Here is a 23,009-nt window from a genome sequence, read left to right as displayed (position 1 = left end):
GTGTGCTTGTGCTTCTGTATGTATTTATTTGTTGGAATACAAACAGTATTAATACGTGGGTATGTGTTCTTTCTGCTGTCTGTGTGTTAGGTGCCCTCCTGAACTGGGCCTCAGCAGTGATAGCCCTGCGAGGGTGCAGGAAGTAGAGGAAGGGGCGGAGCCTGTGGAGTTCTGGAACGCTATTGGGCAGCAGGACAGGAAGGCCTATGACTGCATGTTACAAGGTACTGAACACACCTCTCAACTCCTGTTCATACCTGAACAAAACACACCTAGACATACAGTGCCATGAAAAAGTATTTGCCCCCTTTCTAATTTTCTCTACTTTTGCATATTTTTGATACTGAATGTTATCAGATCTTCAACCAAAACCTAATATTAGATAAAGGGAACCTGAGTGAACAAGTAACACAACAATTACATACTTATTTAATGTATTTAATAAACTGTTATGCAACACCCAATGCCCCTGTGTGAAAAAGTAATTGCCCCCTTAAAATTAGAAAGGGGACAAATACTTTTCACGGCACTGTATTTAACGGAACGCCTGAAAGTTCAGAATAACCTGAACAGATATCCCAACCCAAATGTCTTATTTTTAAATGACACACAGATGACTAATGTAAGAAGGTATACACCAACTGAACTTGACTGAGTGCTGAAAGGTTGAGAGGTTGATGTGATGCGATGCTGTGGGTTGTTATCGCTCAGATCCAGGGAAGTATAACTTCACGCCACGTCTCTTCCATCTGAGCACCTGTTCCGGAACCTTCCAGGGGGAGGAGCTGCAGAGCCCGGCCAGGTTACCAGGGGTTGTCATGGCGATGCCCTTTGTCCAGGAGAGCCTGTACTTTGTGCCACAGCCAGGTGAGTGTCCGCTCAATGCCCAAACTCACACATGTATGCACACCTGCACGCATGCACTCATAAACACAACTTCCATTGTTATCACAGGGACTTGAGGTATTTGGTATTTGGGTATTTTATTAGGATCCCCATTAGCTGTTGCAAAAGCAGCAGCTACTCTTCCTGGGGTCCACACAAAACATGAAACATGACATAATACAGAACATTAATAGACAAGAAGAGCTCAAGGACAGAACTACATTAAAATAAAAAATTACACTCACCCCTAATATCCCCCTCTTTCTTTCCCTTTCTCACTGTTTCTCTGTCCTCTCTCGCTCTCTCTCTTTGTCTCCCTCTCTCTCTCTCTCGCTCTCTCTCGATCTCTCTCTCTCCCCTCTCACTCACTCACTCACTCTCTCTTTGTCTCACTCTCTTTCTCTCTTGCTCTCATTCACTCACTCACTCACTCACTCACTCACTCACTCACTCACTCACTCACTCACTCACTCACTCACTCACTCACTCTCTCTCTCTCTCTCTCTCTCTCTCTCACTCACTCACTCACTCACTCACTCACTCTCTCTTTGTCTCACTCTCTTTCTCTCTCGCTCTCATTCACTCACTCACTCACTCACTCACTCACTCACTCACTCACTCACTCACTCACTCTCTCTCTCTCTCTCGCTCTCTCTCTCTCTCTCTCTCTCTCTCTCTCTCTCTCTCTCTCTCTCTCTCTCTCTCTCTCTCTCTCTCTCTCTCTCTCTCTCTCTCTCTCTCTCTCTCTCTCTCTCTCTCTCATCCCTCTCCAGCCCTGTTCCTGCTGGACAACCATATGGAGCTGTATCTGTGGCAGGCAGGTGAGCCTGAGGACAGTGAGACCGCTGGCTCTGACTGCATCCGCTGGGCTAACGAGAGGAGGTGTGCCATGCAGACAGTGCTCCAGTACTGCAAAGGTGACAGCAAGTAGACAAAGCAAGCCAGCTAAAAGAAGAGTTGATTGTTTAGATCAGGGGTATTTCAATCTTACCCTATGAGGTCCAGAGTACTGCTGGTAATTGCACACACCTGGTGTCCTAGGTCCAAATCAGTCCTTGATTAGAGGGGAATAATTAATAATAAAAGCAGTGGAACTGGCTTCGTTGTCCAGATTTGAATCTGAGGGGTTTAGATGGTTGTTGGTCATTATCAGGAGTGTGTTGGGGATATGCTGTAGTTAGGAGTTAAGTTGTTCTGTGGTTCTCTGATGGTTTGGGGTGTGTTGGCTGTGTTTTAGAGAGGAACCCGAGGCGCCCCCTTCAGGCTTACCTCATCCAGGACGGGGCAGAACCCCTCACCTTCACCAACGTGTTCCCTCGCTGGGAGAAGAGACCCACATCCACCACACAGGTACAGGAAGAGAGGACTACTCATCCTCCTCATGATAATCATTATCATTCTCAATAATAGCGTCTGTAGACATCAGCAGCATCATTGGTAATAACTTCACAACAGCAGTAAACACAGATTAGTATTATCTGGTTGGGTAAACACTGCTGTGTCATAGCAACACCACAGTATTTGTCTTTCAGTCAGGTATGTTTTAGATTTAGATATGCTGACTTGTGAATGATGTTGTCCAGGGGGAGGCCGGGCGGGTCAAGCTGACCTTGGTGCAGGACGCCCTGGCCCAGCTCACTAAAACCCAGTACCCCCTGGAGGAGCTGCTGCAGACCCCTCTGCCAGAGGGAGTGGACCCCCATCGCCTGGAGATCTACCTCTCCGACCACGACTTCCAGGTTGACACACAAACACGCTAGTCCTGTGTGGCTCAGTTGGTAGAGCATGACCCTTACATTGTCAGGATAATGGGTTTGATTCCCACTGGGGAATGTATGAAATGTATGCACGCTTTGGATAAATTTGTCTGCTGAATGTTATATACAGTATTATATACATTATATAAAACAGAGTGCAGCTACACCTGACAGCCACTAGGGTGCCCCACTAACCTCCTAATGATGGCTGTGGTGTGATATGGCCAATGGAAATATCTTCTTGTGGTAGTCTCGAGATGATAAAAACAGATAGTTTAAGAGAAAATGTGACATATGTAGGTTTCTATGTAAATATTTCACAAAACGTCCATCCCTAAGACCAGTGGATGCTTGCTTTTCTCCAGTATTCTGCAGTATCTGAAATAATGTCTGTTTGTTTATATGTTTCAGACTATTTTGGAGATGAAGAGAGATGAGTATGACTCCCTCCCAAACTGGGAACAAATCAGCCTGAAAAAAAGCAAAGGACTCTATTGAAAACCTAAACAAACACAAAAAGATCCCATTTTATTTATGTCAACATATCCTGAGGAGAAAATGTTTTTGTATTTTCTATTTTTAAGAGAATTATATTTTCTTGTCAGGTTATGACAATTGTGTACAGTGTTTTCTTAGTAGCTGTTTTTAAGTTGAATCTGTGTGTCTTCTTTAAGTATGGTGCTTTAGCGCCTTATTCGTTCTCAGCCAATCGCTCTCGCTTGCAGAGAGACAGGACTGCCTATACCTTCAAACAGAAGGACAACCATCCTTATCCCCAATCAATCAACTGGATCCATTTTCTTATTCCTAGAGCTTACATGAGTGTGTGGTTTTCTTACTGACTATGGATTCCCTCAGAAATGTTAACTAAAAAGAAGAAGAAACAGCATTACACATTTTCCTATGAAACTTTCATTTACCTGTACAAATCAATAGAGGATAAACAAGCAAGGTGTAAAAGAGGAGGGAAACATCACTAACGAACGGTGGGTGGGGAGGAGAAAACACAGGAGTACAAAAGCAATCAATTGTAATAAACAACGGAAACCAGGAAAATAAAGGAGTGGCCACTTTCTTCATGTTTCATCTCAATCAATATCATTCCATCACAGAGCTCTGCTTGTCTGCTGCAGGCTTCAGTTATACTGGCAGTCTTCTCTTAGGCTGAATTTCAGAGCTTGAATTCTAAGAAGGAAAAAGGCACAAAAGGCATATCTTCTCAGAAAGACAAAGTGAAAAAAAAACTCCTGATTTGTCTCTAAGCTTGACCGTGTGTTTAACAGTATAGTTTTGCCTATAAACTCGAATGTGTGTATTTACGGTCTCCACGCTGTCTCTTTGCGTAAGTGTGTGCATCACTGTGTACAGTTGCCCCTTAGGTTAGCAGTAGGTGAACTCTGTTACAGTTGCTCTGTAAGCTCTAGTGTGTGGTGCAGTGTTCGCAGCTCTGTGAGCTGTGATAGGGCTGGCCAGTATGTGTGTAAAGCTGGGTTATACTGTGGTTACAGCGCTTGGGTTTCAGTTCTACCTACGGTATTAGGCAGGTAGCCATGCTCCAATAACATCATACCACCGGTCAGCTCAAGGCACGCAAATTCACCTCCGCCTCATTTGACACAGCTAACAAAGAAACCTTCCCCCATACACACACATTTTACCCTTCTTTACAATAACAGCCAATTCAACCGTTCATCCGCGCAACAAACCCAACACGGACGTGCATAAAGCCGTCCTACACCTTCAGCTGGTAGGGAGGCTTGTCTTGATTCATGGTTCTAAGTAGCAGTGTATTGCTCTGAGTAAGAATGTATTGCTCTGAGTAAGAGTGTATTTCTCTGAGTAAGCGTGTATTTCTCTGAGTAAGCATGTATTGCTGTGAGTAAGAGCGTATTGCTCTAAGTAAGAGGGTACTGCTCTGAGTAAGAGTGCACTGCTCTGAGTAAGAGTATTGCTCTAAGGAAGAGTGTACTGCTCTGAGTAAGAGTGTATTTCTCTAAGGAAGAGTGTACTGCTCTGAGTAAGAGTGTATTGCTCTGAGTAAGAGTGTATTGCTCTGAGTAAGAGTGTATTGCTCTAAGTAAGAGTGTATTTCTCTGAGTAGGTGTGCATGTATTTCCTAGGCCTTTGGTCCTATTGGGTGTCCAGGGTTTTCCCCATATGGATTAGCTGACTAAATTTAAGCTTCCATGTGACTGTGCACTCCTAACGGAGCGGATTACAGCTCACCGCTGGGAGAGGGAAGACACACAGGAATGAATATCAAGGGGCCAGTCGTCACACAAGCCTGTCTCAATGATCTCTCCGCTTACTTACAATACAATCTGAATCTGAGTGTGGAACATAAAATCTATATAAATCATAATCATAACATGTATTATGGTTATACGTAACTATATACAAAACCAGAAACATGGTAAAAGTGAAAGGATCAAGAGCAAAAGAGCATAATAATCTGGCAACCCGTCTGTTTCTAAAACCAGCTATTTTCTACAATCTGGCAACCCATCTGTATGTAAATCAGCACAGAAGAGCAGCGGGAAAGAGCATTGGGAATGTGTGTTTTGGGAATGTGTTGAGTTTTTTTAATTATGTGTTTATCAAGCATTGTGTATGTGTGAGAATGTGCACGAGATGTGCATTAATGTGTCTATTTGTATAATGTATAGAGAAGGAGTGTATGTGCCATGCTTGCCAGTGTCTATGTGAATGTGTGAGTGTATTACATTTACATTTTAGTCATTTAGCAGATGCTCTTATCCAGAGTGACTTATGTGTGTATGTATGTGTCTGTGTGTTCTAGATGGCCTGCTCTCTCTGCATGTCTATTCCAGGTAGACTCCGTTCTGGTTCAGACGCTAGCGCCGCCTCCCGCAGCACCACCATGTGATCCTCGGCGGCGTGCAGTGATTGGTCGATCCAGTCCATACTGCCAGACATGTGACAGGCGTTGCGGGTCACCAGCACCAGGTGACTGACTGACAGGAGGAGGGCGGTGGCCCTGAGGGGACAAAATAGACAAAGGACAATTTCTCCATCAAGACTGGACAGGGAAACATTGACACACAAGTCTGTCTGATTATCATGGGTTATATTGTACCATCCCCACCTATAGTCACTTTGTTGGTCAGGTCAGACCTCTTATCATATCAGTTCCATCAGCAGAGCTATGGTCTATATTGTCTATTTGCCCAGCTATCTTTGTCCCCTCAAACCATTATAAATGATATTATCTAACAAAAGCAAACTTCATTAGGTACCTGGCATCCAGGAGTATGGGGTCCAGTGGAGGGTACATAGACCGCACAACGTCATCCACCCTACAGACACACACAGGATGATGGGAGGTCATGAAGGACATCAGACGGTCAGCCAATTTAAGGGTTATGTGATAGTACTGTATAACCTGATAGTTACCTCGGACTGATGCGTTTAGCCACATTGATGATGTCACTGAGGCTGGCTGGGGCTTTCACCTTAGTGCCTGAGCCCATTGTCATGGCAACCAGCTTTTCAGTCAGGGTGTGGCAGATCTGCCAAAGGAGAGAGTGTGTAAATATCATTGAGTTAGATCATAATGAAAACAATGTATTCATGGAGGGTGTACAGCACGTAGACATTACCTTTAAGATGGAGATACAATGCGAAACCAAGCCACTGTTAGAGAAAGAGAGAAAAGCTGTAAATAAGGGTTCATTTTTGTATGATCATGTCAGAGATGTATCACCTATTTTAACTTGATGTTATGATCATGTTGAAGTTATACTCTTGTAACCATGGAAGGCTATACGAATAGCTATAAAAGCTAGCCTGATCTACTCCTGGCATATGTCAGTGTCACATGGCCGACGTACGAGGCGTCCTCGATCCAGTCCTCGTTCTCCAGGATGGCCTCGATGTGAGGGTTGGTGATGACCACGTCGTCCAGCTCCAGCTCTGACGGCTCACTCTGGGTCTCCATGGCACCGATCAGGTCAACATTGGGTCTGTGGGGAAGGAGAGGAGAAGTTCTGATGAAGGGAAGAGAGCGTGTGAGAGAGAAAGGGAGGGAATGTGTATTGAATAGGTGTGTGAGAGGGAGGGAATGTATACTGAATAGAAGCGTGTTTGTGTATGAGAGAGAGAGGGAACACGAGGAAAAGAGAGAGAGCGAGAGAGCAAGAGAGTGAGACAAAGAGATATTACTGGCTCTAGAACTTTGCCCCTGTATGTTGACTTAGTATTAATCCTGTGTATCATGTTGACCTTAGTGCTGTGAAGTCGCTCTGTTCAATCCATAGACTTATAGCTTCAAACCAGCAGGTCAGTCCATTGGGCCTGGGTAAGAGTGGGATACAGTTGAATCAGCTATATCCAGGACCCCTTACCACCACCTAATGTACTGTAGGGCCTAGGCCACATACCCCATCACTAGGGCCAAGAGTTTTCCTGGTCTGGACAAACTCAGGGGCCTACCCATAACCATCCAAAATGCCACTCTCTCCTCCCTCCCCTCCCTCCCCCTCCCAGATGTATGAAGCTAGCTAGGTAAACTAGGCACTGCCTAGGAGTAAGGCTCAACCCCTGACGACCCAAGATGCCACTGTTCTCTCCCTCCCCTCCCTCCTCCTCCCAGATGTATTGTATGTAGCTAGTAGGTATACTGGGCACTGACTTGGAGTTGAAGTGGTGCAACAGGTGGTGGGGGTGGCAGTAGCGGTGTCGACACACCACCACCAGGGCAACGAAGGAGGCCAGGAAGATGGTGGCCAGCACCCCAATGGCCACGATCACCACCGTCTCCATGGTAACGGCAGGTCCCAGGGCGTCAGTAGTCGGAAACAGGGGGAGAGAAAGGGGTTCTGATCAGACCAGGGTTCTGGTTGTCTGGGCCTGCTGGTTATGGCTGGTCGCTCATCTGTGGAGGAGTTGGTCATTATAGGTTGGTAGTTTAGTAGTTACAGACAGTTGATTTATAGACGTATGGTTACATCTTAAAGACGATTTAGCTGAGAATCTATCTGAAAACGACCTACTTCAACTTCCATTTCAACCATGTGCAACTACGTAGTTAGATATAGCCTAGTTCACAAACCACAGGGAAAATGCCCTGTGACTTGGCTCCTAAATATGAAACACCTCCAAAGCACACAAAACTCAGATGTTTATCTGAACTTTGTGTTTGTTTTTGCGGATCAAATCAAATCAAATTGTATTTGTCGCATGCGCAACCTTACAGTGAAATGCTTACAAGCCCTTAACCAACAATGCAGTTTACTGTATCAGAGGACATACTGTCCATTAATATAACACAGTTAGTTGATCATAACATCTGAATCTCAACATAAAATAATATAATCATACATTATAGGAAGATATTAACATATTATTGCATGTTTCACACTTTTTTGACTCGGTGCAACCACATCCTACAAGAAACCCATGATAAATGATATGAATGCTTTATAACCTATTTCAGATCCAAATGAGAGTTTCTCAAAAGCTTTTTATCCGAGTTATGTGAGCTGTTTACTGTGTACTGTGAGTGTTGTGTTTTTGGTATCTGACATACTTTATGACTAGCTGTTCAGGATCCAAATATACACACAGCAAATGAAACAATATCCTTTCAAAATAAACAATATCTGTTGACTACCCTCTTACCCTTTTGGGGGTCTCAGGTCCTAGTTGTGCGAATCTGTAATGTACTTCTGATGGTCTTACCACAGTGAGTAGTTTTCACACAGGATGTGTCAAACAAAACTACATAACATACAGTACCTGTCCTCTGCCCAGGCTAGTCACTCATTAACCTAGCCTTGCCTTACCTGGGAGCCCAATGTGTGTCTATGAGTATCACTGCTACTATAAGAGACCATGAGCAGAAATACAAAATTCCTTCTGGTACAGCATAATAGCTTTGTAATGAGTTGGCACTCATACAGTGGCGAGACACCATTTGAAACACAGCTTTTGTGCAGTCTCTATGGGCAACGGAATTACCGAATTACAACATTCCCAACCAACATTTTGATCCAGATGATTATATGAGATTCTGATTTGGAATGTTATAATTCTTTAAGCAGATTAATTTGCAGCACACTGGCTGTATCATACAGTTATTTCGCCCCTCTCTTTCAATCAAGCATTTCTGACTCATTTTCTGTTCAAAGGCAAACGGTCACTTTAAAGCCTGTTGGTTTCAGAGGCACTCACTCAGGGTAGAGTTTTGACTGGTTTCTCCACACTTTTCCATTGCAAAAAGATGATTTGATAGACAGATGACTGTTTTATTCTGTAATTGTGGGCAGATCCATTGGGCCAAACACTATTCATTTACCTGGCCAGCCCTACCAGCCTATAGTGTGTAATGTGTAACATTGTAGTACTTCAATCTCTAAATGGTTTAATATATCCTTCACCCATCTGACCAAAGAATATTCTGGAATCACTCCTGAGATTACAATAATAAAGGAACCACAACCACTAGAACAGGAACAGGGTTCCCCAACTAGCGGCCGAGTGATTTTATTTGGCCCCCCAAGTTTTCTGACCCCAAAAATATATGTTTATTTTGCATTTTTTATTGTTGGACATGAAAGACCAGCAAATCAGCTCCAAGTGATTTTAATTTGAGAAATCTGTTCCAAAGTATTCCCACGCATAATATAGGAATATATGTGATTGTATACAGATGTAAGCAAGGTTTGAAATGATTATATTTTAGTCAAATAATATATCTGTTTGGGCTTCTTGCGGTCAATTTGCAGTCTACAAATTATTTGTAGTTATGTTCTGGCCCCCTGACCATCCACCTCAATAAAGAATCGGCCCGCGGCTGAATCTAGTTGATGATCCCTGCACTGGAACCTCAAACTGATCATCAAACTGATTTAGTCAATTTACCCCTTTAGTTAGGTCACAGGGGGCATGCTCTGGCATTTCTCAACTTGATCCTAATGCAACTCCAACAATATTGTGGTCAACGTCTTTGATTCTTATGTAGTGAGACACAGTAGACTAGAGCTGGATACATTTTGTAGGCTTAATGTAAACATCTCTGTGCCCCCTCACAAAGGGCCACATTCTGTCCCAGATTGCAGTTCCCACACCCCCTAATTCACTACACCAACAATGTTGATAATGGAATAGTGATAAAGACGTGCATCCAGTCATTTGAGGAATATCTGCAATGAGAGACCAAGCTCTTCAAAAAGGTCAAAGATTTAACTGAATCAAGTTGAATTTCCAACTACAGATCGATTCATGGAACAAATGTATGCAAAAAAAGCAACAGAGCCGCATGTACCATCTCCAATCTTTGAAATAATACGTTTGAAATGAATACATAAATAATGATACATAAATAGATATTTCTGTTCACTAGTCAAAGTTTCCCAGTTGTGTTGTGGTTTATGAACTTCCTACATATCAGAACTGCATTTGCAATATTTGCAGAATTGTTAGGTCAGCGAACCCCAAATAACCCCCCAAATCATTATTGTTCCTCAAGGAACAGTACAAATTTCATAGAGCAATACAATTTATTCAATTAATTCCCCCCAACCCAATATAATTCACACTTGCATCATCCTATTCTGAATATGGAAAGAAAACTAAACACACCTATCATAAATGTGTTAGATAATAATAGACTTACCTATACATTTTGTCCGTTTTCTTGAGTTATAGCTTTGAGGAACAAAGCAACTTTTCCCCTAGGCGAGTGGAGATGGCACGGACCTCTCCAAACCGGGAACGCGCACAGGCCATACGTGAACGGCTCAGCACTGAGCAGGCGGTGGGTGAGTGAGCAGTGATGGAAGTTCGCCTAAACTTTGCAAGAGTGAACTCAAATTAACAGTGACGTGCACGAGCAAAGGATTATGGGTACGCGCGCACAAGAATGTATGGTCTGCTTGCTGAAATACTTTGTTTCTAACCGGCTATGAAATAGGCCTAGTTTATCTATACAGGGTTTATAGACATACACAAGATTTCACCTGTAAATCTTCCTGTAGCCACGGTTTTGTAATAAGAAAAAAAAGTTTATAATCAGAAATTTATGTCGTTTATATCTGAGACTTTATTATGTGACATCTACTTGATACTTTATATTAGGGACTTTTATTCTGACAAAAGGCTACCCTTCCCAAATGTATTTAGTGGAGACTCACGTGAGTCGCGTCAGCCAGGCTAACTTCACTTGGATTCGGATTAAACTAAAGAAAGGAACTTCATTGTAACCAGACTCTTATCGAACCCACCGTCCCTTCAGAGGTGATAGATAATTAGGTTTATAATGTAGGGTTAGCCTACCTTTTTGACTTTATTGACGTAGCTCTGACCAATAGGCCTTCAGGACTAGGCCTCACTTTTAAGACAAATTAATACGCTATACAGCCTATTAGCAGCAGATAGGTCTATTATTATTATTATCACAACATTCATTTGTTTGGTAACATTTTGATAACTCTAGAATGCATACGTTTAAAAAAAAACATTTCCGATATAGGCCATTGATAAAAAAATTCAACATTTAGCAGATCTTCAAATACCCGCTAGATGGCGTGCCCGTCCATCAGATCTCGGAGGCCTACATCTTTTGGAGGACTGAAAGGTAAGCTTTTTGTAAAAAAAAGAAAAGAAAAATCATTAGCTAAGTGGAGGGGAGCATGTCAGTAAATCTAGTCGTAACATTGTGGCTAGGGTTACACACTCCCTGAATCAATTATGAAATCAAATACATGCAAGCCATAAGTTCAATGGGTGAAGACTCCTTCAAACCCTTGCCTTCAGGTATCATGTTGGCATAGCCGCGGGAAGTAGGGGTGCTGAGGGTGCTGCAGCACCTCTGAAAAATCGTAATAAAAAAATATATAATACTTTTTATTTAATTAAATTGTTTTAACATATTTTTTCACAAAAGTAGTGCACTGGGCCTTTAATAGTCCTGTATTAGTGGACCGAAATATCATCTGCAGCACCAGCAGGGGCAAAAAGATTAGTCCCCACCCCGTTGGAGAGAAGATGTACAGCACCCCCAGACCCAAATTACTTCCCACGGCGATGCAAGTTGGTACCCCCTCCCCCCAGTCTCAGGTTTTTGACCACACCATCTAAAGTCCAAGAAAGATAGTGTAATGAACAGAGTCAGATAACCCTCTTTAGCTCAGTTGGTAGAGCAGGGATCATCAACTAGATTCAGCCACGGGCCGTTTTTTTCTTGAGCGGATGGTCAGGGGGCTGGAACATAATTACAAATAATTTGTAGACTGCAAATTGACAGCAAGAAGCCGATATAATATTTGACAAAAATCTAATCATTTCAAACCTTGCTTACGTTTGTATACAATCACATACAGTGGGGAAAAAAGTATTTAGTCAGCCACCAATTGTGCAAGTTCTCCCACTTAAAAAGATGAGCGAGGCCTGTAATTTTCATCATAGGTACACGTCAACTATGACAGACAAATTGAGGAAAAAAATCCAGAAAATCACATTGTAGGATTTTTAATGAATTTATTTGCAAATTATGGTGGAAAATAAGTATTTGGTCACCTACAAACAAGCAAGATTTCTGGCTCTCACAGACCTGTAACTTCTTCTTTAAGAGGCTCCTCTGTCCTCCACTCATTACCTGTATTGATGGCACCTATTTGAACTTGTTATCAGTATAAAAGACACCTGTCCACAACCTCAAACAGTCACACTCCAAACTCCACTATGGCCAAGACCAAAGAGCTGTCAAAGGATAACAGAAACAAAATTGTAGACCTGCACCAGGCTGGGAAGACTGAATCTGCAATAGGTAAGCAGCTTGGTTTGAAGAAATCAACTGTGGGAGCAATTATTAGGAAATGGAAGACATACAAGACCACTGATAATCTCCCTCGATTTGGGGCTCCACGCAAGATCTCACCCCGTGGGGTCAAAATGATCACAAGAACAAAAAATCCCAGAACCACACGGGGGGACCTAGTGAATGACCTGCAGAGAGCTGGGACCAAAGTAACAAAGCCTACCATCAGTAACACACTACGCCGCCAGGGACGCAAATCCTGCAGTGCCAGACGTGTCCCCCTGCTTAAGCCAGTACATGTCCAGGCCTGTCTGAAGTTTGCTAGAGTGCATTTTGATGATCCAGAAGAGGATTGGGAGAATGTCATATGGTCAGATGAAACCAAAATATAACTTTTTGGTAAAAACTCAACTCGTCGTGTTTGGAGGACAAAGAATGCTGAGTTGCATCCAAAGAACACCATACCTAATGTGAAGCATGGAGGTGGAAACATCATGCTTTGGGGCTGTTTTTCTGCAAAGGGACCAGGACGACTGATCCGTGTAAAGGAAAGAATGAATGGGGCCATGTATCGTGAGATTTTTAGTGAAAACCTCCTTCCATCAGCAAGGGCATTGAAGATGAAACGTGGCTGGGTCTTTCAGCATGACAATGATCCCAAACACACCGCCCGGACAACGAAGGAGTGGCTTCGTAAGAAGCATTTCAAGGTCCTGGAGTGGCCTAGCCAGTCTCCAGATCTCAACCCCATAGAAAATCTTTGGAGGGAGTTGAAAGTCTGTGTTGCCCAGCGACAGCCCCAAAACATCACTGCTCTAGAGGAGATTTGCATGGAGGAATGGGCCAAAATACCAGCAACAGTGTGTGAAAACCTTGTGAAGACTTACAGAAAACATTTGACCTGTGTCATTGCCAACAAAGGGTATATAACAAAGTATTGAGAAACTTTTGTTATTGACCAAATACTTATTTTCCACCATAATTTGCAAATAAATTCATTAAAAATCCTACAATGTGATTTTCTGGATTTTTTTCTCTCATTTTGTCTGTCATAGTTGACGTGTACCTATGATGAAAATTACAGGTCTCTCTCATCTTTTTAAGTGGGAGAACTTGCACAATTGGTGGCTGACTAAATACTTTTTCCCCCCACTGTATATCCCTCCATAATGCATGGGAATACTTTGGAACAGATTTCCTAAATTAAAATAACTTAGATCTGATTTGTTGGTGTTTTTACAGTCTACCCCCAAAAAAAAAAAAAAAAATTAATAATAATAACATTTCTTATTTTTTGGACAGAAAACTTTGGTGGAGGGGCTAATAAAATCACTGGCCTGTGGGCCGCCAGTTGGGGAACCCTGTGGTAGAGCATGAGTCTTGCAATGCCAGGATAGTTGGATCGATTCCCGGGACCACCCTTACGTGAAATCTATGCACGCATGACTGTAACTTGCTTTGGATAAAACCATCTGGCATATATTTATATATTATAACCCTGTAACAACCCCACTGAAAGGGTCTGGCCCCTTGATCTTGCAGAATAGGCTCTGAGGATTAGAGACACACAGCCCCTTGTGTTAGATCTCTATGGGTTGCTTTGGTTTGTTGTCTCTCTGCTAATGCTGCTGTGCTACTCCTGCTCGAGTGTGTAATGACAGTAACCAGTGCACCAGATGGCAGTGATGGAGGTAAAAATAGGCTACACTGTTATGTCTGTGTCCCGCAATAAAGTAGGGTGCTCTTTGCAGAGACGCTATGGTTGGTTAGAGTGTTTACTCCACTGTTCCTATCAGAATAATGTGTTATTGTGGAGTGCAGCTTGTGCAGGAGTGTGTAGTTAAGCGAACACTACAATTCCAGCATATTATATGTAGTTTGAGCTTGAATGACCCTGGCACAAAAGGAACAATAATCAATGAAAACATGTTTTGGTACACTAGTTCAATAGAAGCACCTTGTGTTTTCAGCGGGAGTGTAACATAGTTGTGTGTTAGGCTTCACATCTGTAACAGGAGCAGGGCGATTCCATGCCAGCTGGAGCGGAATATATTTTTGGTATCTCAGATTGTTCTGGCAATTCTCACATAGAAACTTAATTGGGAGGTTTGAAATGTTTTTTTACATTTGCATCACCATTGTTTTGAAAATCATGATGAAAGTGGCCAATTTAGGCCCTTTTTAGACCTACAGTGCATTCGGAAAGTATTCAGACACCTTCCCATAATGACAATGCGAAAACAGGTTTTTAGAATATTTGGCAAATTCATTAAAAATAAAAACCAGAAATACCATATTTACATAAGTATTCAGACCCTTTTCTATGAGACTCAAAATTTAGCTTAGGTGCATCCTGTTTCCATTGATCATCCTGGAGATATTCCAGAAGGACAACCATCTCTACAGCACTCCACCAATCAGGCCTTTATGGTAGAGTGGCCAGACGGATGCCACTCCTCAGTAAAAGGCACATGGCAGGCCGCTTGGAGTTTGCCAAAATGCACCTAAAGGACTCTCAGACCATGAGAAACAAGATTCTCTGGTCTGATGAAACCAAGATTGAACTCCTTGGCCTGAATGCCAAGCGTCACGTCTGGAGGAAACCTGGCACCATCCCTATGGTGAAGCATGGTGGCGGCAGCATCATGCTGTGGGGATGTTTTTCAGCGGCAGGGACTGGGAGACTAGTCAGGATCGAGGGAAAGATGACCGGAGCAAAGTACAGAGAGATCCTTGATGAAAACCTGCTCCAGAGCACTCAGGACTTCGGATTGGGGCGAAGGTTCACCTTCCAACAGGACAACGACCCTAAGCACACAGCCAAGACAAAGCAGGAGTGGCTTAGGGACAAGTCTCTGAATGTCCTTGAGTGGCCCAGCCAGAGCCCGGACTTGAACCCAATCGAACATCTCTGGAGAGACCTGAAAATAGCTGTGCAGCAACGCTCCCCATCCAACCTGACAGAACTTGAGAGGATCTGTAGAGAAGAATGGGAGAAACTCCCCAAATACACATGTGCCAAGCTTGTAGTGTCATACCCAAGAAGACTCAAGGCTGTAATTGCTGCCAAAGGTGCTTCAACAAAGTACTGAGTAAAGGGTCTGAAAACGTATGTAAATGTGATATTTCAGTTCTTTATTGTTAATACATTTGCAAACATTTATAAAAACCGTTATTTTCTTTATCATTAAAGGGTATTGTGTGTAGATTGATGAGGGAAAAAACAATTTAATCCAGTTTAGAATAAGGCTGTAACATAACAAAATGTGGAAAAAGTCAAGGGGTCTGAATACTTTCCAAATGCTCTGTATGCATGCCTCCTGTAAGACCCTATGATCTGTGAACCGTACATGATACTCACAACATCTTGGTGTCATTATACATTATACTAGTGTGCTCTAACTTATGGAGTACGTCTAGATTCGGAAATACAAATGTTCACATTAATTTATTCAATGTAAGAAATATTAATATAAATACAGTACCAGTCAAAAGTTTGGACACACCTACTCATTCAAGGGTTTTTCTTTATTTTTTACTATTTTCTACATTGTAGAATAATAGTGAAGACATCAAACTATGAAATAACACATATGGAATCATGTAGTAACCAAAAAAGTGTTAAACAAATTAAAATATATGTTATATTTGAGATTCTTCAAATAGCCACCCTTTGCCTTGATGACAGCTTTGCACACTCTTGGCATACTCTCAACCAGCTTCACCTGGAATGCTTTTCCAACAGTCTTGAAGGAGTTCCCACATATTCTGAGCACTTGTTGGCTGCTTTTCCTTCACTCTGCCGTCCGACTCATCCCAAACCATCTCAATTGGGTTGAGGTCAGGAGATTGTGGAGGCCAGGTCATCTGATGCAGCACTCCATCACTCTGCTTCTTGGTAAAATAGCCCTTACACAGCCTGGAGGTTTGTTGGGTCATTGTCCTGTTGATAAACAAATGATATTCCCACTAAGCCCAAACCAGATGGGATGGCGTATCGCTGCAGAATGCTATGGTAGCCATGCTGGTTAAGTGTGCCTTGAATTCTAAATAAATCACAGACAGTGTCACCAGCAAAGCACCCCCACACCATAACACCTCCTCCTCCATGTTTTTCAGTGGGAACTACACATGCAGAGATCATCCGTTCACCCACACCGCGTCTCACAAAGACACTGCGGTTGGAACCAAAAATCTCAAATTTGGACTCCAGACCAAAGGACAAATTTCCACCTGTCTAATGTCCATTGCTCGTGTTTCTTGGCCCAAGCAGGTCTCTTCTTCTTCTTGGTGTCCTTTAGTAGTGGTTTCTTTGCAGCAATTCGACCATGAAGGCCTGATTCACACAGTCCCCTCTGAACAGTTGATGTTGAGATGTGTCTGTGACTTGAACTCTGTGAAGCATTTATTTGGGCTGCAATTTCTGAGGCTGGTAACTCTAATGCACTTATCCTCTGCAGCAGAGGTAACTGGGTCTTCCTGTGGCGGTCCTCATGAGAGCCAGTTTCATCATAGCGCTTGATGGTTTTTGCGACTGCACTTGAAGAAACTTTCAAAGTTCTTGACATTTTCCGTATTGTCTGACCTTCATGTCTTAAAGTAACGATGGACTGTCATTTCTCTTTGCTTATTTGAGTCTTTTACCAAATAGGGTTATCTTCTGTATACCCCCCTACCTTGTCACAACACAACTGATTGACTCAAACGCATTATGAAGGAAAGAAATTCCACAAATTAACTTTTAACAAGGCAGACCTGTTAATTGAAATGTATTCCAGGTGACTACCTCATGAAGCTGGTTGAGAGAATGCCAAGAGTGTGCAAAGCTGTCATCAAGGCAAAGGGTGGCTATTTGAAGAATCTCAAATATAAAATATATTTAGATTTGTTTAACACTTTTTTGTTTACCTCATTATTCCATATGTGCTATTTCATAGTTTTGATGTCTTCACTATTATTCTACAATGTAAAAAATAGTAAAAAATAAAGAAAAACCCTTGAATGAGTAGGTGTGTCCAAACTTTTGACAGGTAGTGTATATTTTTCCGTCATTTTCCCACACTGAATTCTCCTAATTGTCATCCAAAAGAGCAGTTGTCCAATAACTATGCTTCAAATGTTGATTACATACATTGTAACAATAATGACACATCATGGGAATGGCCGCAAGTGTTCAGATAAGCATGAGATTCCCTTTTTTCATCCTATTTATTGAATATCGGCCGATACAGATATAGCGTTAAAAGGCCAACGTCGGCCGATAATATTGGTGAACTGATATATCGGTCTGGCTCTATTTGCTGCTGAGAATATCTCCATAGCCCTTTTCCCGGCATCTGTAGTCCTCGGCGTCTGCCTGCATTGGGACACAAAGCCTGTGTATGGGTGGGGGTTCAACAGATGGCGGCGGTTGAAGAGTAGGGTAGCTGTGGTACCACAAAAGCACTCTAATAATTAATCTATTGCAGTTTTCAAACATAATCACAAATGGTGGGCAACATTCATCACTGACAATACATCACAATAGTGTCAACTTGCATGTGTTGGTTTGTTAGTGACCAATTATCGTAGAGATACACCTTCTGGTCTGTCAACCGGGATGATGGTGTGGCCAGGAGCTGTGGGACTAATGATATCATCCCATGTGTTGCTTTATTGAACTGGATTGTTATGGAACAGGGATTGGAACCAGTTCAGGGAACAGAACAGAAAACCAGAAAATGAATACATTTTTCAAGGAATGAAAGTGATCCACACTGTTCTAAAACAGAACCGTTAATAACATTCCAGGTATTGTTTTTCTAGTCGCACAACAAAACACATATGCAAAGCCCTCACTCTGTCACTCAGAAACGTATTCCAGTGTCTGACTGCAAGCTGGGTATCTTAACCTTGCCTGTGCATGTTTAAGCTACCTGCCCCTCCAGCCTCCGAAGCATAGGCTACTGTACTGACGTTACAAGCTTGATTCAGAAGATAGGGAGAGAGATTTTGAATTAGCTAGATAAGAATGGATTAACTTTTTCAATGATAGTTAAGGATACTATTGGCCTAGTTATCACATTTCATGTTGGATTTAACTACAAAAAGGTAAGAAGTGTTTTTAATTCTGGTGTCGCTCTGCACACACAAGCTTGTTAGCTAGCTAGCTCAAAGGACATTCAAAGTTCCTACATAGAAGCCGCTCCTCCTAGGTATAATTCTGCGGACCTAATTCATATCATGCATGTCATAACAAGATTCCCAGCACTTCAAGCCTACTCCTCAACCCTCTCTCGCTCTCTCCCCACCGGCAAAATTTCAGTCGCATCTTGCGCCATAGGTGACACTTGACTGTCCATGACGCATTTAAACAACTAGTTTGCCTACTCTATCTGCACTGATTGGTGAACTAATTGAATGAGCTAAATGTAAAAAACTGTTGATTTCACAGGTGAAAAAAGGAACAGAAATAACTATAAACCTTTTTTGGGGTTCGAACCGGTTCAGAACTTTATTTTGCTTGTCGGAACAGTGGAACTAAACATTTTTTTAAATTATTCTGTTCAGAATGAAACGATTGGAAAATAATTTAGGTTCCAACCACTGTTATGTGATTGATGAGGATGCTGAGTTACTATACTGTAGATCCTCATTATTTAGGGTTGTGATTGAAGTGTTGCTAAATGTGTATGTACAGAAGAGCCTCATTTATCCCATTTATAGATTTTGAAAGTTTTATGGTGTCATCCCTTTCCTTCAGAGATGATCTGTTATGTGTTTTAATAAGCCAAGCAGTTAAATGAGAGACTGTTGAAGGATTGATCCATCAAAACAATATTGGGATCAATATTGATCAATATCATTGCCTCCATGGTGGATCAGTGTTATGGTATCTGTGAAATATGCTCATATTGTGTGTGTGTTCTGCATATTGCCATCAAATGAGGTATTTTTACAATTATAAAATATGTCTACCCATGCCTGTGCCTTGACAGGGTTTCCCGTACTAAACTCTGAGTGGTTTTGTCTTCCCTGCCTTTTCTATTAGTACTTTTTTTTCTGAGAGGGTAGATCAGCTTTAATATTGCAGATAGAATGTAACTTCCATCAATGTAATTGTCTGCATCACTTCCAATCCCCCATATGTTTTTTCTTCTTCTCGCAAATATATATATATATATATATATATATACAGTGAGGGAAAAAAGTATTTGATCCCCTGCTGATTTTGTACGTTTGCCCACTGACAAAGACATGATCAGTCTATCATTTTAATGGTAGGTTTATTTGAACAGTGAGAGACAGAATAACAACAAAAAAAATCCAGAAAAACGCATGTCAAAAATGTTATAAAATGATTTTCATTTTAATGAGGGAAATAAGTATTTGACCCCTCTGCAAAACATGACTTAGTACTTGGTGGCAAAACCCTTGTTGGCAATCACAGAGGTCAGACGTTTCTTGTTGTTGGCCACCAGGTTTGCACACATCTCAGGAGGGATTTTGTCCCACTCCTCTTTCCAGATCTTCTCCAAGTCATTAAGGTTTTGAGGTTCAGATTTTTTATGGGATTAAGGTCTGGAGACTGGCTAGGCCACTCCAGGACCTTAATGTGCTTCTTCTTGAGCCACTCCTTTGTTGCCTTGGCCTTGTGTTTGGGGTCATTGTCATGCTGGAATACCCACTCACGACCCATTTTCAATGCCCTGGCTGAGGGAAGGAGGTTCTCATCCAAGATTTGATGGTACATGGCACCGTCCATCGTCCTTTTGATGCGGTGAAGCTGTCCTGTCCCCTAAGCAGAAAAACACCCCCAAAGCATAATGTTTCCACCTCCATGTTTGACGGTGGGGATGGTGTTCTTGGGGTCATAGGCAGCATTCCTCCTCCTCCAAACACGGCGAGTTGAGTTGATGCCAAAGAGCTCAATTTTGGTCTCATCTGACCACAACACTTTCACCCAGTTCTCCTCTGAATCATTCAGATGTTCATTGGCAAACTTCAGACGGCCCTGTATATGTGCTTTCTTGAGCAGGGGGACCTTGCGGGCGCTGCAGGATTTCAGTCCTTCATGGCGTAGTGTGTTAACAATTGTTTTCTTGGTGACTATGGTCCCAGCTGCCTTGAGATCATTGACAAGATCCTCCCGTGTAGTTCTGGGCTGATTCGTCACCGTTCTCATGATCATTGCAATTCCACGAGGTGAGATCTTGCATGGAGCCCCAGGCCGAGGGAGATTGACAGTTATTTTGTGTTTATTCCATTTGCGAATAATCGCACCAACTGTTGTCACCTTCTCACCAAGCTGCTTGGCGATGGTCTTGTAGCCCATTCCAGCCTTGTGTAGGTCTACAATCTTGTCCCTGACATCCTTGGAGAGCTCTTTGGTCTTGGCCATGGTGGAGAGTTTGGAATCTGATTGATTGCTTCTGTGGACAGGTGTCTTTTATACAGGTAACAAGCTGAGATTAGGAGCACTCCCTTCAAGAGTGTGCTCCTAATCTCAGCTCGTTACCTGTATAAAAGACACCTGGGAGCCAGAAATCTTTCTGATTGAGAGGGGATCAAATACTTATTTCCCTCATTAAAATGCAAATCAATTTATAAAATTTTTGACATGCGTTTTTCTGGATTTGTTGTTGTTATTCTGTCTCTCACTGTTCAAATAAACCTACCATTAAAATTATAGACTGATAATGTCTTTGTCAGTGGGCAAACGTACAAAATCAGCAGGGGATCAAATACTTTTTTCCCGCACTGTATCCACATAATTTCCCTCCCTCATGATGCTGAGTTTGAAGGTAGGCCTTGAAATACATCCAAAGGTACACCTCCAATTGACTCAAATGATGTCAATTAGCCTATCAGAAGCTTCTAAAGCCATGACATAATTTTCTGGAATTTTCCAAGCTGTTTAAAGGCACAGTCAACTTAGTGTTTGTAAACTTCTGACCCACTGGAATTGTGATACAGTGAATTATAAGTGAAATAATCTGTCTGTAAACAATTGTTGGAAAAATTACTTGTGTCATGCACAAAGTAGATGTCCTAACCAACTTTCCAAAACTATAGTTTGTTAACAAGAAATTTGTGGAGTGGTTGAAAAACGAGTTTTAATGACTCCAACCTAACTGTATGTAAACTTCCGACTTCAACTGTACATACATACATACATATATACATATACACACATGCATATACATACACATATACAGTGGGGGAAAAAAGTATTTAGTCAGCCACCAATTGTGCAAGTTCTCCCACTTAAAAAGATGAGAGAGGCCTGTAATTTTCATCATAGGTACACGTCAACTATGACAGACAAATTGAGATTTTTTTTCTCCAGAAAATCACATTGTAGGATTTTTAATGAATTTATTTGCAAATTATGGTGGAAAATAAGTATTTGGTCACCTACAAACAAGCAAGATTTCAGGCTCTCACAGACCTGTAACTTCTTCTTTAAGAGGCTCCTCTGTCCTCCACTCGTTACCTGTATTAATGGCACCTGTTTGAACTTGTTATCAGTATAAAAGACACCTGTCCACAACCTCAAACAGTCACACTCCAAACTCCACTATGGCCAAGACCAAAGAGCTGTCAAAGGACACCAGAAACAAAATTGTAGACCTGCACCAGGCTGGGAAGACTGAATCTGCAATAGGTAAGCAGCTTGGTTTGAAGAAATCAACTGTGGGAGCAATTATTAGGAAATGGAAGACATACAAGACCACTGATAATCTCCCTCGATCTGGGGCTCCACGCAAGATCTCACCCCGTGGGGTCAAAATGATCACAAGAACGGTGAGCAAAACCACACGGGGGGACCTAGTGAATGACCTGCAGAGAGCTGGGACCAAAGTAACAAAGCCTACCATCAGTAACACACTACGCCGCCAGGGACTCAAATCCTGCAGTGCCAGACGTGTCCCCCTGCTTAAGCCAGTACATGTCCAGGCCCGTCTGAAGTTTGCTAGAGTGCATTTGGATGATCCAGAAGAGGATTGGGAGAATGTCATATGGTCAGATGAAACCAAAATATAACTTTTTGGTAAAAACTCAACTCGTCGTGTTTGGAGGACAAAGAATGCTGAGTTGCATCCAAAGAACACCATACCTACTGTGAAGCATGGGGGTGGAAACATCATGCTTTGGGGCTGTTTTTCTGCAAAGGGACCAGGACGACTGATCCGTGTAAAGGAAAGAATGAATGGGGCCATGTATCGTGAGATTTTGAGTGAAAACCTCCTTCCATCAGCAAGGGCATTGAAGATGAAACGTGGCTGGGTCTTTCAGCATGACAATGATCCCAAACACACCGCCCGGGCAACGAAGGAGTGGCTTTGTAAGAAGCATTTCGTGTTGCCCAGCGACAGCCCCAAAACATCACTGCTCTAGAGGAGATCTGCATGGAGGAATGGGCCAAAATACCAGCAACAGTGTGTGAAAACTTACAGAAAACGTTTGACCTGTGTCATTGCCAACAAAGGGTATATAACAAAGTATTGAGAAACTTTTGTTATTGACCAAATACTTATTTTCCACCATAATTTGCAAATAAATTCATTAAAAATCCTACAATGTGATTTTCAGGAGATTTTTTTTTT

The 23,009-nt window shown here is 42.2% G+C and overlaps 2 protein-coding genes across 13 annotated transcripts in view; one reads left to right on the top strand and one right to left on the bottom strand.

Annotated features, from left to right (window-relative positions):
• Nucleotides 1–3,957, top strand: part of LOC121569629 (supervillin) — a 36,187-nt gene extending 32,230 nt beyond the window's left edge. For all 10 annotated transcript variants that reach the window (XM_041880750.1, XM_041880749.1, XM_041880748.1 and 7 more), the window contains 6 exons: nucleotides 91–224; nucleotides 712–867; nucleotides 1,659–1,802; nucleotides 2,123–2,235; nucleotides 2,469–2,624; nucleotides 3,054–3,957. In XM_041880750.1, coding sequence (XP_041736684.1) covers nucleotides 91–224; nucleotides 712–867; nucleotides 1,659–1,802; nucleotides 2,123–2,235; nucleotides 2,469–2,624; nucleotides 3,054–3,140 — 790 coding nt within the window. In that variant the 3' untranslated portion in view covers nucleotides 3,141–3,957. The remainder of the gene's footprint in view (nucleotides 1–90; nucleotides 225–711; nucleotides 868–1,658; nucleotides 1,803–2,122; nucleotides 2,236–2,468; nucleotides 2,625–3,053) is intronic.
• Nucleotides 3,958–5,426: 1,469 nt separating this feature from the next.
• On the bottom strand, nucleotides 5,427–10,427 carry LOC121569631 (transmembrane protein 98). Of its 3 annotated transcripts, none has more exons than XM_041880751.1 (8): nucleotides 10,279–10,427; nucleotides 7,294–7,536; nucleotides 6,885–6,956; nucleotides 6,494–6,625; nucleotides 6,263–6,296; nucleotides 6,057–6,172; nucleotides 5,900–5,959; nucleotides 5,427–5,640 (listed from the first exon to the last, which is right to left on the bottom strand). In XM_041880751.1, the coding sequence occupies exons 2-8, from the start codon at nucleotides 7,422–7,424 to the stop codon at nucleotides 5,439–5,441; spliced, it is 747 nt and encodes a 248-aa protein (XP_041736685.1). In that variant the 5' UTR covers nucleotides 7,425–7,536; nucleotides 10,279–10,427; the 3' UTR covers nucleotides 5,427–5,438. The 3 variants fall into 3 exon arrangements, with proteins under 3 accessions (XP_041736685.1, XP_041736687.1, XP_041736688.1); XM_041880753.1 differs by lacking the exon at nucleotides 10,279–10,427 and adding an exon at nucleotides 8,283–8,375; XM_041880754.1 differs by lacking the exon at nucleotides 6,885–6,956.
• Between the last annotated feature and the right edge of the window lie 12,582 nt (nucleotides 10,428–23,009).

Source organism: Coregonus clupeaformis, chromosome 35 (genome assembly GCF_020615455.1).
Source record: "Coregonus clupeaformis isolate EN_2021a chromosome 35, ASM2061545v1, whole genome shotgun sequence".
Lineage (NCBI taxonomy): Eukaryota > Metazoa > Chordata > Actinopteri > Salmoniformes > Salmonidae > Coregonus > Coregonus clupeaformis.
The sequence above is the reverse complement of the archived record's forward strand: the minus strand, read 5'-3'. Positions and strand labels throughout refer to the sequence as shown.